General features: G+C 41.1%; 2 protein-coding genes across 5 annotated transcripts in view; one reads left to right on the forward strand and one right to left on the reverse strand.

Annotated features, from left to right (window-relative positions):
• The window catches only part of LOC146619864 (E3 ubiquitin-protein ligase NEURL1-like), a 31,310-nt gene extending 26,324 nt beyond the window's left edge, over nucleotides 1-4,986 (forward strand). Inside the window, exons 5-6 of one of the 2 annotated variants that reach the window (XM_085369171.1) lie at nucleotides 3,957-4,136; nucleotides 4,742-4,986. In XM_085369171.1, coding sequence (XP_085225297.1) covers nucleotides 3,957-4,136; nucleotides 4,742-4,986 — 425 coding nt within the window. The remainder of the gene's footprint in view (nucleotides 1-3,956; nucleotides 4,137-4,741) is intronic. The other variant, XM_085369172.1, reaches the window with a different exon arrangement.
• A 6,485-nt stretch (nucleotides 4,987-11,471) lies between these two features.
• Nucleotides 11,472-13,998, reverse strand: part of LOC146619865 (SH3 and PX domain-containing protein 2A-like) — a 61,430-nt gene continuing 58,903 nt past the window's right edge. For all 3 annotated transcript variants that reach the window (XM_085369775.1, XM_085369774.1, XM_085369776.1), the window contains one exon: nucleotides 11,472-13,842. In XM_085369775.1, coding sequence (XP_085225901.1) covers nucleotides 11,914-13,842 — 1,929 coding nt within the window. In that variant the 3' untranslated portion in view covers nucleotides 11,472-11,913. The remainder of the gene's footprint in view (nucleotides 13,843-13,998) is intronic.

Here is a 13,998-nt window from a genome sequence, read left to right on the forward strand (position 1 = left end):
CTCCAGCTGTGGGGAGTGCATTTGTGACGTCTCTGCTCACCCACTCGCAGCATCCCGCACGCCATGAGTTGCCATGGAAACATCTAGCCAGTGAGACAGTTTGTCGTGGCTGGGTGTTGTCAAGCCCGTGAAGCGGAACAGATGGGAGACTGTTGCTCTCACGTGGTCATTTTGTCCATGTTATCTCAGAAACAGTGATTTGATCTTTTCATGGGTCGGTCTAAGGGTCTACTCGTGTAATTACATGCTAATTTCAGTTGTAAATGTGATTAATACATATATGAGCTGTAATTTATTAATATTTTCAAGAAAGATTCGGCAGAGAATTATCACCTAACTCTGACCACAGAGCTTCCAGCTTCTTTCAGTTCATTTTTGTGGTTGTGCTCCCCACAGCAAGTAACCTCTTCTTAAATTAGGGTTTAAATGAACCATTTGTTATAAAGTTGTGATCTATAGTAATAGCATTAGTATTAAAAAATGTATTTTTTAATACTAATGCTACTTATTTTTTAGCACTCTGTTTTAGATGGCAGTTACTCAGAATTAGCTGCTGAACTGGCATCTTTTAAAATTTGTGCCTTACATATTTATGTTAATTTTGATCAATCACAATATCAAAAAATGTAGTTGATGCAAGAAAACTCTGCAGGTATTCTTGCAGACAGCTCCAAAATCCTTCACCAGTAGGACAGGACAGCTTGTATCATGCCACTTGGTGTTGCTTGTGGAGCTTAATGCGTTGGCTATGAATAGACTGTACAGTCACCGGCCACTTTGTTAAGTACACCTGTTCAGCTGCTTGTGTATCAGCCAATCGCACATCAGCAACCAAACACATTCAGACATATAGACATGGTCGAGATAACCTGCTGAAATTCAAACTGAGCGTCAGAATTGAGAGAAAAGGTGATTTAAGTGACTTAATGTTATATAGATGTTTGCCCCAGATGGACTCTAGTGTTCACAAAAAAACTGTCCAGTCAGGAGCACTGTCTCTGGGCAAAACACACCAGAAGTTCACCAACACATTAACTCAGAGCTGCCACATAAGCGCTTAATGGAGTGCCGTTTAAATGCTACTGTATGCATACATCCTCTCACTTTAAAATATATAACTTTATGAATAAATAAACAGATGACTCTGAGAAGAGTGTGTCTCAGCAAAGTGCTGCGATCATCAGTCCCAGCGCTGACCTTAAATGCAAGTAAATTAGGGAACGTTTAAGCACGCATAACCAGAAGCAGTGTGTTCATGCAGACTTTGCTCCATCTACTGATTTTTTTTCTTCTTTCTTTCACACAAACACACTGGTGGTTGCATGATTAAAAAGCTACTATGACTTGTTTACATAAGCTGAAACTGAACTGCAAGCGGTTCAAGTGGTCCAAGGAAAAGGCATCAGAGTTCAGTGCAGCAAATCGGGTCACGTAGCTACAGTTATGCAACAAACTGTATACATTTTACAAACCCTATTAACGTTTTCTTGGTTAGAAAAAAAAATCTCACAAAACACAGAGACGCTAACGTGATAGAACAGCTGCAGAAGTGAGAGAAACCAAAGCAAGTGAAGGACTGCATTGAGACACGCTTAAAGGAAGCAAACGGTTCATCAGTGTTATGATGGAGAAGTAGATGCAAGTGCATTATTCATATAATCCTGTAGATACATGTTGCTATTAGCTGTTTACTGCTAGTTCGTCACTTCTGCAGCCGTTGCTTCACGTTATTGTCGCCCCAAAAGAATTCCTATTTTGTTTTGTGAGTTATGTTCCACTTCTATTGTTTTGGGGGGGGGGGGGGGTTGTGTGTGCTTTTGCAGCATTTTTCTATTTGCTGTCAAAACAGAATATCAAAATCTAGCAATCTTTCAGATGGCCAGCAGAAGGTCGCTTCTTTGGTTCCCAAATGAAATCTGATAGTACGAGAAAATGACCCTACTACTAATTTCATGATCTCATCAAATACTTTTCCAGTGAGTCTGTGGTCTCAATCACTAGATTCAGGTCTTCTTTAATACTACATGATGTTCATTTTCTAAATTATGGTCCCATTTAGAGTAAAATAGAAGACAAAGCAGGGTATGTTTTATGATTTGGCTGCCTTTCCTCCTCCACCTCCTTATGTCTTGCTTGTTTGTTTTCTTTTAAATGCTGGTATGACATCCATCGTTAATATAAAACCCATGGCTGCATTGCAGTAACTAGAGCTGACTCATAATTGATTGGATTTTGGGGTATGGTGGTAAAAAAGAATAATATTTAGTCAACCTTTAGCAAAATTTATGGGGACAAAAACACAGTTAAAAAATGAGTTTCCCTCACACCTGACACCAGGAAAACACGTTTAGCATGGCAGTGAGTTCACTGTACTAGCACATAAGCTAGTTGCTAAAAGAAAATATGCAGTACTGGATGAATGGAGGAGTTAAGTGGGGGGTAAAACAGGGCTAAAAGGAGAGCGAATATCAAACTTGGGTTTGGTGGAGGAATGCTAATGTTCATCCATAATTGCTTGATGTGTAAATAAACAAGTGTTGAAAGCCACTATACACATGCTCAACCACAAATAAGTCTCCTGCACTGCCAGCACAACCAAAGACACACATACTCACGATCTCACAGCCAGCCATGAATGCATAATACAAGAGAAGACAGAAGGGTACATGAATAGACAAGAAGGTTATCCATTTGGCCTTATTGGAGTTCACCAACACATTAACTCAGAGCTGCCACATAAGCGCTTAATGGAGTACCGTTTAAATGCTACTGTATGCATACGTCCTCTCACTTTAAAATATATAATAACTTTAGGAATAAATAAACAGATGACTCTGAGAAGAGTGTGTCTCAGCAAAGTGCTGCGATCATCAGTCCCAGCGCTGACCTTAAATGCAAGCAAATTAGGGAACGTTTAAGCACGCATAACCAGAAGCAGTGTGTTCATGCAGACTTTGCTCCATCTACTGATTTTTTTTTTTCTTCTTTCTTTCACACAAACACACTGGTGGTTGCATGATTAAAAAGCTACTATGACTTGTTTACATAAGCTGAAACTGAATTGCAAGCGGTTCAAGTGGTCCAAGGAAAAGGCATCAGAGTTCAGTGCAGCAAATCGGGTCACGTAGCTACAGTTATGCAACAAACTGTATACATTTTACAAACCCTATTAACGTTTTCCCTTCCTTTTTTTGTGAATTTACAGCGTTTTGCTTTTTTCCTGCATTTTCCCACCATCTGTGGTTCTTCGTTTTTTTTCTTGTTCTCCACTCCACATTGTATTGTAAGAAAATTTGGATAAGCAAATAGTGGAATTGAATGAAAACCACTGACATTAGATAATTTGACACATGGAAGCATGGTGGCGCCAAGTAAGTGACCAAACCAACTGTGTAGCAGTATTTCAATGTAAAACAACAATGCTACATCACTGCCAGGCAGACTTGATCAGATTTTGTCTTTCTATGAAATCGGGGTTGGTACGCTCTTCTGTGAGGAGAGATGAAGTGCCAGTATGACGCCAGAGCCTGTAGTTATCGGGTGCGGATGGGGACACATCACATGGGACGCACAAGAGAGCGTCTGTAGAGAGGGGTTTTTTTTGTACCCTACCCGGAGGTATTGTGGGCTCGTGAAGGAAGAAGGAAAAGTAGGGTGAGGGGAGATTACATCAATTCATAGGCTCCTGACTCACTCACACGCCTACACACACACTGTAGACTCATAAGTCATCTGCTTGGTGATAGAGAATATTTGACGTACGTGTAAGGGAGAGAATGACAGGCTGAGATAGCGACAGAGATGTAACAAGACATCAAACCTCCTACATTAGCTAATTATCAGCCCTGACTCTCAAAGATGCGGACGATTGAAAAGTGAAATGTTTAATCTTTGCATGTGAAACTTTGGCACTTTTGAATACTTCTATAAAGGTATCGTTTCCTCTCTATCCCCAGGCTCATCTCAGCACCCAGACCTGCGAGGCCCATCGGTGCCCAGCTCTCCATCATTTACACCAAACACACCCACAATGCTTTGCAGTGGCAACTCTGAGTCCAACCTCAACACTCCTTTGAATATCAACCTCAATTCAAGTCTCAACTCCAACTACCACACGCTTTTTTCCTCCTCAACAGGTTTGTCCAAGCGTTTTGGGTTTTTTTCTTTCCTTTCTTTGCGTATCTTTTCGGAGAAGTTTCGTGACATCTTTACAAGCCATGTCATGGTCTCCGATTCAAGTATTTCCACATGCCTTGTTTTTTCCAGATTTTCCATTGTGTTTATAAAAAGAAAATGTTTATGAAATTTACATTTATTAAAATGCAGAGGTGCAACAGAGCAGTGAAACAGCCAGCAGCACGCAAACGCTGACTGAACAGCACCAAGACGTCAAGTCGCGATGAGCACGTCAGTGCATGAAGCAAATATTTACCTTGGTGATGTGAAGCAGCGATCCTTGACATCACTACCGTCCCAAGCTGCCGGCAGTATGACAGCAAAACAGGAGTGATGATTGGAGTGCGCACTCAGTTATTCTTGCACAAAGTTGTCCTGAAGCTTCATTAGCAGGAAAAATAGGGGAATAGTGCTGACAGGTAAAATAAAAGATGCGTTGGATGTAGGGTACGTCGGATTGAGCAGAGCTGAATCTGTCTGGGTGAACTACCTGGAAGGTTTCTTCTGTTTTTCTGCCTCACCTTCAGACTCTCATATCTCTAATGGCTTTCTTTTGTCACCCCAGGTACAACCCCAAGCTCTCCATTCTCTAACCATCCAGAGTCCCCCACCTTCCCATCCTGTTCCAGCTCATGGAGTGATGAATGCACCATCTGCTATGAGAATGCAGTGGACACGGTCCTCTACGCCTGTGGGCACATGTGTCTCTGCTACGCCTGCGGTCTCAAACTCAAGAAGATGGCGAACGCGTGCTGCCCCATTTGCAGGAGGACAATCAAAGATATCATCAAGACCTACCGGAGCACGTAGGCTCGATAGGCGATGTCAGGTTCAGCTCGGCACATTGTCAAAGCCATGTGAGACTTTGTAAAGACACGGCACAAGCCTTGATCGTTTGCGTGTGCAGTCTGGCTCAGGTACTTTAAACTCCACCATTAAAGCGTTTTAATTATATCATGTCTAATGCACATCCTTAGCAAGCTAACAGTTGGTCCACTGAGATTCATCAGAGATCAATCCAAACGTACAGTGTGATCAACGGAGACACATTTTTGTGTAGTAACAGCACAACAACAACACACCTTGACCTACTTCCACTGAAGAGAAGAAGTAATCTGAAGAGGCATCTGTCCTACTTTGCCACAGTAGCTCATCAGTCTGCTGGTGATAGCATCACTGCTGGCTAGTTTTATGAGAATTAAAATTGTCCAGAGGAGTGGAGAAATAAATCGGTGGTTTCACCAGCTGCTCCGTTGCAGTTTTTCAGGCCGCCTTGGTTAAAGTGTTTTTTGGGGGGTTTTTTAAGTAGAAGCTCATGGCAAGATCAGATCGCGGTGAGGAATGAGTAGAAAGACAGAGAAAGAATGTGGCGAGTGTGGTGTGTTTGTGGTGAAAGTGCTTCTCTAGCAATAAAACACAAAGAAATGTCTGACCCTACAGGGTGAAGAAAAGCCGGAAAGGGAGCTCTGTTGGGTTATAAATGAAGTGTTCTGCTGAATATCTCAGCACCTGCTGTGCTTCTGTGAATGTCAGCCAAAGCAAGATTGCGCAAAGGGTAAAAAAGTGTGAATGTTGTCACCGCAGAAGGTCACGCTGGCGGTGAATGAGCATGTAAATCAGTGAGGAGGAGGAGGAAGGAGGCGAGAGGATGTTGTACGTTTGGGATGGAGACAGGGAAGAAAGAAGCGTCTTTGCTGCATGTCAGGGTAAAGAAAATGTTCACGCAGACGTACCAGATACAACTTTAGAAAGCCTGTAAAATGAGGGACTTGCGTGGATTGCATGTCCTGCTTCTTGGCAGCCGTTCACACCATCTCTGGCTGGTTGCTAAAGCCTGCTGGATGCTATAATTGCACAAACGTCATCCAAATAAACAGTGGTGGGCAGGGAAGCATTTTAAAATGCTGAAAGAGCACATGAAGATGATGAATCAACCTCTTCATCCCTGAAAGAATCAGGGAATACGAAATCCCACATAAGTTACAGATGGCTCCTCTTACTTCAGGTTACGCCCCTCTCTTTCATGCATCGAATCTCAACGTGAATAATTGCTTTCAGTTATGACATATTTATGTGTCCTTGAGCGGATTGGAAATTTAAAACAAATCGCAAGTTTGTCATCAGCGGCAAGGATGTAGCTTGTTATTGTGGGACATTTGTGTAAAAAATGTCATTTGCATATCAGTTTCTGAGTGCTGCTCTCCATCGATAAAAGCAAACTCCAAGGACACTTTCACTTGACTAATCTCTTGCATTATGTACTGCTTTGAAATGTTAAGAAACACAAGATATGTTCAGGTGTTACTCTGGCCTCGCTGAAACATTGCTCATCTTTAAAGTAGTAAGTGCTGATTTCTTTTCGAGCTTGTCGTCTTGTGGGGGAAAATTGGCAGTTACTGTGTGGATCATTTGAAGGACAGCTAAGTTTTCTAGTGTGCCTTTTAATAAAGAGAAGCTTGGACAAAGTTAGGCTCCTCACTGTGAAAACCTAGAGGGATGCCAAGGTCCTTTTTTATCTTGGAGCCACAGGTGGAAGCACAAAAAGATTGGAAGCAAACGCATCAATGTGCTTAATATCAGCGTGTGCTTTTTATTCACTGCTACTAATGAAATGTTTGTGTCACTACAGTGTACAATACTGGAAATTAGTTGTGAGCGTTGAGAGATGCTCACAGTGTACATTTCTACCTGGGTTCGTTTTCCTTCCTGACCAAATATTACCTAGCAGAAATCCAGCATTGCTGAACATTTGAAATGGATGAAACGGTATTGATGAGTGTAATATTAACTGTACATTATGAGGTTTATTTATTTTTCAGTGCTACAATAAGAAATTATCACTGTTTCTTTCGTATGTGTGGGTGTAGTGTCCAAAAAGTAAGAACATTGTTTATTTTATGGTTAGCAGACAAAGACAAAAGGAAACTTTTATTTCCCTGAAAGGCCCCTGCGGATGTGTCAGCTGATTTTCACTGAAAGAAATAGTTTGACATTTTGGGAAATGCTTATTCATTTTGCGGTGAAGATTCAGATGAGATGATCCGTTCCGCTCTCCAGTGGTTGCATGGTACGTACATTAAGTCAAGCACTCTATTTAACTACATTTTTGTATTTCGCTTGAGCATTTCCAGGATTTCAGAGAGAAACATTCGACTTTTGGGAATGTCATCTCAGTCTGTTGCTCTTCATGGAGCTAGAAAATCAAATATTACTTTCTCTAAAAGTTAGAGAAACTGAGAACCAGATGATAATGCTACTTCACGACTGATGGATATTTTAAAAAGCAACTGTTTGCTTACAAGTTTGCCACACCACGTCAAACCGTGGCCTACCTGAACAAACACCCCGAAGGCTTCGCTGTTTGCCTGCCAACTCGTCCCTGCCAAATAATAGTGCAGCCAAATCTGTCACACATCCTCTGGAAAAGTGGTGAATGGTGTAATTTGTACACTTTGATTGCAGCCGTGTGATATTTTTGGAGGTACTTGTTGCAGCTCACCCGACTCTGTAGAAAGGCATCTCCAGACAGATAAGAGAGTGGTATCACTCTATTCATCAGTTTCCCAAAAGGCCAAATAAGAGAAAATCAAATGTAAAGTTGGAATTGTTTAGCTTTACCTTTTGGTAATTTATATTTCTCCTAATTGAGCGTATTTAAACCGTGTTGTGGCCTGTGAGTAGTTCTGTTGATTCCGAGAGCTTCTTTTTTTCCCCCCAAACGTGACCAAACTAATCCGAATGAGGCAGTACGTGAAGATGGGCATTGTGTATTTTTGTACAAGAAAATTGTGTCTTTATTTTGGTTTTCTGGGCTACTTTGTGGTTTCTGAATTCGCTAATTATGTTCTGTTTGTTAAATAAAATTTAAATCACTGGCTTTCCTCTTTGTCTGTTATTTCCGATGACTGTATAACATGACCAAAAAAAAAAAAAGAAAAGAAAAGAGCACACAGAGCAATTCTTTCGATACAATAAAGAGTGAAAACTGACCATTTCCATTTAACTGCCGGGGTGCTTTCTCTGTTTTATGCACAGCAGGAAAAAAGAAGTCAATCTTGCACAGACGGGGAATGAAAGTGCATTAGCGCCATTACCTTTTCCCAAAATATACATTATACAAATGTTTCATTTGTGGGAGATTTACCTCTTGTACATGAAAATTCAAATTAGGCAATAGCTCGAGAACTAAAAAGGCGCCCAACACAAACATTCTCTGCAGTAGTATACTTGACTAACATCCCACCATATACTATATGAATAACAAAGGCAATGGCTTTTAGTAAACGGCTATAACTCACAGGGAAACTGTTTAGAGTTGTGGTATGTAGACCTGGACAGAGTGAACATCATCTGTTATTTACTACCCTGCAGGCCTGGCTCTAATGCAGCAAGGTTTTAAGCTGCACTCCAATAGGCACAAATACAGCCTGCGACGTTCGGACATGAAACAGGCAGCAGTGTGTTCAGAGGTGAGAGGGAAATACACAACCAGGGACTGTGAAAGTGACATGAATACAGTACATCTCGCTGGTGTCTGTGTACACACAGACTTTCCACTCAGACCTCTCAGTGAACCTGGCTGTGGGCCTTGTGAAGGCTTAAGGGCTTGCCAGACGTGTTTGAGCTGTGTTATGGTATCTCTTCTAGACAGCTGTTTGGTCAAACGCGCAAACTATCAACTTGTATTAATGTATTAAATTTGTATTCCAAGAAGGCAAGGCACTATCGATTTTGAATTTTAACTACACATCAGACAGTCTGAGTTTGTATTTGTTCCTCTGCTGTAGCCGAGGCACTAAGCAGCTTTTGGTATTCAGTGTGATGTAAAAGTCTTTTCCTCAGTCAGATTGGTGGCATCGAGGGACAGACTCTAAAAAGTGTTATTTAAAAACTGCAATTTTTTTGTTTTAAAGTCCCTGATATCAAATGAGTCCTTTCAGCCTTACAGTAATTATTGAGCTGATGAAGGCACAGGTGAAGGTCACAGTGATGCAGTGCTTTGTCTGCACCAAGATGCTGAGTACTGCTGCCATCCAGTGGCCAGAAACATGTCCAGCATCTTATGCACCGGGCAGAAAACACAGACAGTATGATTTAAAAAGCTTTCAGTGCATTTTGAAAAAAACAAATATTTCATTCAAAAACTCAGTCAATACATGGCAAGTCCATTTTTTATAAATAGTAATGGCAGTAGGTTGACAAGAATCTCATTTTATAGAATCAATTTTGACCATTGGCCATAAATATAGATTCTAGTACCATTCTTTAATCATTACATATATATAGTTAATCAAATATTTTCTTTCCAGGTGCTATAAATCACATTTTCCATATTTCATCATGCTAAATTAAGTCGCTCAGCAACCGCAGAATGAAAGCCAATGTCAAACGTGCAGGTTCTCCTAAAGCAGTGCTGCTGTCAATTAGAAATGAATGGAATCCTAAGCAGCCCAGGATGATCTAATTTATTTGAATGAAATCATCTGGCTGGTAAAACACTTGAGCTGTATTAGAGCTATAGATATATGCAGATGTGGAATGAAACTAGATATAAACACATCCAATACTGAGATCTTTTACAAAGTTAAAGGTGGAAAGAGAACTGAGGGGTATCCTATTGCCAGTGATTATGGCTGGTAATGAATTTCATCATACTTTCTGTCAACTGTTAACAGGATTATACAAAAAAAACTACCCACCAGAATTTCATGAAACTTGGTGGAGAGCTGTATTAAGAGAAAAAAACTTTTGTGAGTGGGTGCCGAATCAAAATGCTTTTGTGAAACAAGGTATTGGCCTTGGGAGAGGATGTCCTCTTAGTGTGCCCTTCTAGCTCTCAATCTGCTCAGATGATAATGATCACATTCACTCACAATAAAGAAGTGCCCCTAAACACACCTGCAACGCAGACAGGAATAATCTCATTTTGGTTTATCACTTTTACAACAATATCAGTTTTTTAAATGTGTGAAAGATGACTCGTTATTTTTTCTTCCTTGATAGGTCCTAAAAAAATGAGACAGAAAATATTAAAAATGAAGCATTTTAGCAGCATTTAAGGAGTATCAGAATTCTATATGTACATCCCATTTTACATAATTAATGCTGTTCAATAATGCAGTTTTGTGAAAAAGACCGTTTTCAAAGAACTTTAGAACAGTTTTTAGCAGCAATAACTTGAAAGGATCCTTTTTATGTATGAGTTTAGCAATCTTTCAAAGTGCTGATGAACAAATTTGGCCCACCCTTCTTTAGTTCTTTGAAACATTTATATATGTCCCAGCATATAATTTTATTTAAATTCTGGTCTGGACTTTGAAAGGTCCACTGCAACATCTTGATTCTTTTCTTTTCTTTCCATTCTACAACAGAATGGCTGAAAAAAGTAAACTGTCCTGTTTATGACTCAATTTTGGCCAAGCTTGGCATCACATTTGACTCTAGAATACTTTGGTATTCAGAGGAGTTCACAATAGACTCAGGGATCAGGTGCCTGGGTCCTATGGCAGCAAAATAAACCAACTCATTTCCCCTCCACCACCATAATTGGCAATTGGTATGAGGTGTTTGTGTTGATATGTTTAGTTTCATCCGTCCAAAGAAAATAGTTCCATGCTGCCATGTTCTTTTTATATGTATGTTGGGAACCATGGAAGTAGGAAAACAGCAAGTACAGGTAAAATTTTAAAATTAAATTAAATTTAAAAAACAGATGAAAGAACAAATGAATGTTCAAAAGTGCATTTATTAAAGTAATTCTTTTGGCACTTTAGTTATCATCACTGATCAAACAGTTAACATCAAACAAAAGTGAGAAGGTGAGCGTCCCCCCAAAAAAGGAATACTGTCAAATTTACTGCCCAGCAGAAATTCAAAATGTTATTATAATTAATAGAGCAGTTCATTTTAGAAAGGTTTAAATGACTTTTGCCTTTGTAATAATAAAACATGTATTAACATAATTATTAAGTAATGAATTTACAACATTTTCACTGAGCTTTTGCCTCTGAAATTAAAAAAAAAAGTTAAGGGAGCTCTGCTGTAACTGTTTTGAACTTTAAGGGAGAGAAAATGCTTGCAAATTATTTCATGAGGACAAAATTACATAATTAAATGGATAAAATATTTCACATGAAGGTGACATACAGTATAAAGAGATATAAAAAAAACATGCAGCACCAAAATTTTACTAACACAAAGCAGCTTTGGCAACAACAGAGATTTTCTTTAGGAAATACTGTAAAAAATAACAATTAAAAAAAGGTTTAATTTCAACAGCTCAAGGCATCGTCAGTATAATGAATCATTTCAAACATGCAGTAAGCTTTAAGTTCTTAAAATGTGTTTAATAAAATTATGTTAAAAACTAACAGAAAGGGGTTCGAGGAGCAGACACAAAATGACGTCTTATTTCAAGTTAAAGGTAACCACTGGAGAATATCGTTAACTCACTCTTCCACTCTCTGGTGTTGTCTTTGGTTGTGGTTAAGTCCCGATATATTGTTCCTGATGCAAAGTCTTAGGCACTCTATCATGTAGATTCATATTACCAGATGCATTGTTTCATTACAAAGTTAAAATTTGATGGGGGTGCTCGCTTTGGCAAAGGTACCGGAATTCAATCCGGATTTAATGTCCGGGAGTTAGCTTTTTTTTTTTTTTTTTTTTTACAAAATAAGTCTGTTAGAGTAGTCTTTACACGCATGTCCAGAGTTCTGCCAGCTCCATACACGAGTGCTAGTGCTTTTTCTCGAGGTAATTTGAGGGCACCCATCCTTTCCTTGGTCTGCCATTGTCCAGAACTTTGCAGTACCACCACCCATTGGGGTTTTTTTCAAGAACCTCCAGACTCGTCCCCTCAGGAAATCCCATCGTCTCCTCATCACCGGGGTAGTCTGCTATGGAGATGTAAACCTCTCTGAGGTTGTTATGGATGATGTGGGGCTTGGGTTTCACTGTAGATACAGGAAGGGCATTCTTCTGAGAGCTGACACCAAGGGATTCAGAGCTGCCAGTACCAGATCTGTTCCTGCTTGGCAGTGCTATGTTATTTGGTGCCAAACTGCGTGGCACAGTGCCAAAGGAGGCATTGCGCCGCACTGTGGGGCTGGTGCGTGGGTGATCTGTTGAGTTGAGAGACTCATTTCTCCTGAGAGAGCCAACAGGGCTGGGACCGTCTCTGATGGGGGCTGAGATGAAGACAGATTGCGGTCTGACAACCTGCTGCTGCTTGATGCTGTTCTGCTTGAACGCGCCAAACAAACCCGTAGGTTTGGAGAGACCACCTGGAGGCTTGGAGGGGATGGGTGGAGTGACCTTCTTTAGGTTTTGGTTAATATTATTCAATGCGCGCACCCTTTGTTCATTCTTCTCCAGACTGTTGGACTTGCTAAGGCTTCCAGGTTTAGTCGGAGTGCCATCGGATTCGGATCCTGCCGTGTCATCCTGTGGCCTGACAGGTTCCAGGTAATAAGTTGGAGCCCAACCCTCTGCATCTCCCCAGCGAATATACCACCAGCCACTTTCCTGCTTCTCCAGCACCTCCACCTCCACTCCACCAGGAAAGCTAAGCTCAGACTCTTGGACTTTCTCGTACGGGTCTGTGGTGCGGTACAGGCTACAACCTTCCAGGTCAGAGTCTCCTCGGCTGCCTTTAGAATAGATGGAGGAGAGATCTGATGTGCTCTGAGATGAGAAGGAGTCCTCAGAGGAGATAACTGAAGCAGTCTCCAAGTCCTCACCTTTAGCTTTGGTACCATTCTTCAGCTGTCCCGTTGGCCGTAATTGCCTTCTTAATGTGCTGATGTCCATCTTCTCTGCACTGGAACTCTTTGCTAGCTGTGGTTTGGGCCTCACCACTGGCCTTAGCTTAGAGGAAGATTTGGTGGATGAGGATGGCTTGCTTTCCTCCTGGTCTTTCTTAGGTCTAGATAGATCTGGGGTGGACTCAGTGGAGGCAGATTTTGGACTGGATGCCTCATCAGTTTTGGTTGAAAATGAGCTCCCATTCAAGTCAATCTTGAGCTTATTACCTGCAGGTTTCCGTCCACCAGATGTTGGGTGTGCAGTCTTGTCAGTTTGTGACAAGACATTTGTCTTGGAGGAATTGGAGTCCCTGCTGCACTGCCTCTCTGGGGTCTCCCTGAATGGTCGAAAGCCATCATTCTCATAGATACATTCTTCCTCACCTTCGGCCTCTCCCTCTGCCTCGTGGCCATCTTCAAATGACTCACCCATCTTGAAGGAGGCACTGTGGAGTGATGAGGCTGGTGAAGGCTTTGAAGACATGTGAGAGCCCTTCTCTGAGGAAGTGTCCTCATTCTTTCCATCAACCAAGGAACTTTCTCCTCTCAGAAACTCAAACTCAGACTCCAGGTCCAGATCGCCAATGGCAGGGACATCATATTCTGGCTCTTCATAGACAGGCTTACCAGGAGACACAGGAGATTCTGGGGCCTCAGACCCAGGGCTGCTGGGGGGTGCAGTCTCCACCGAGTCCTGTTTCTTGACAGGTGGAGCTGGAGGTGGAATTTTTGGGCGGCACAAAGTGCTTGTTCTACGATTCAGGTTGGGTTTTTTACGTTTGTCAATGTAGGAGCAGGGAGCCCACCCCTCCTTTTCTCCTATCTGGACATACCACCAGCCACCAGAGTTTTTCTCAATGACCTAAAACACATTTCCAAAGAAAAAAAAAGTATATTTTTGTCTTTATTTGAAGCCATTTTACACATTTTAATTTCAGAGGTGTTATTGAGCTATTGAGCAAGAGATATGTGACTGATGTTTGTGGTAATCTTGTGCCTTAAAATAAAGAGCGCTTAC

This window comes from Diplotaxodon limnothrissa, linkage group LG13 (assembly GCF_057381915.1).
Source record: "Diplotaxodon limnothrissa isolate DT_005_m linkage group LG13, D_limnothrissa_male_GT1.1, whole genome shotgun sequence".
Classification (NCBI taxonomy): domain Eukaryota; kingdom Metazoa; phylum Chordata; class Actinopteri; order Cichliformes; family Cichlidae; genus Diplotaxodon; species Diplotaxodon limnothrissa.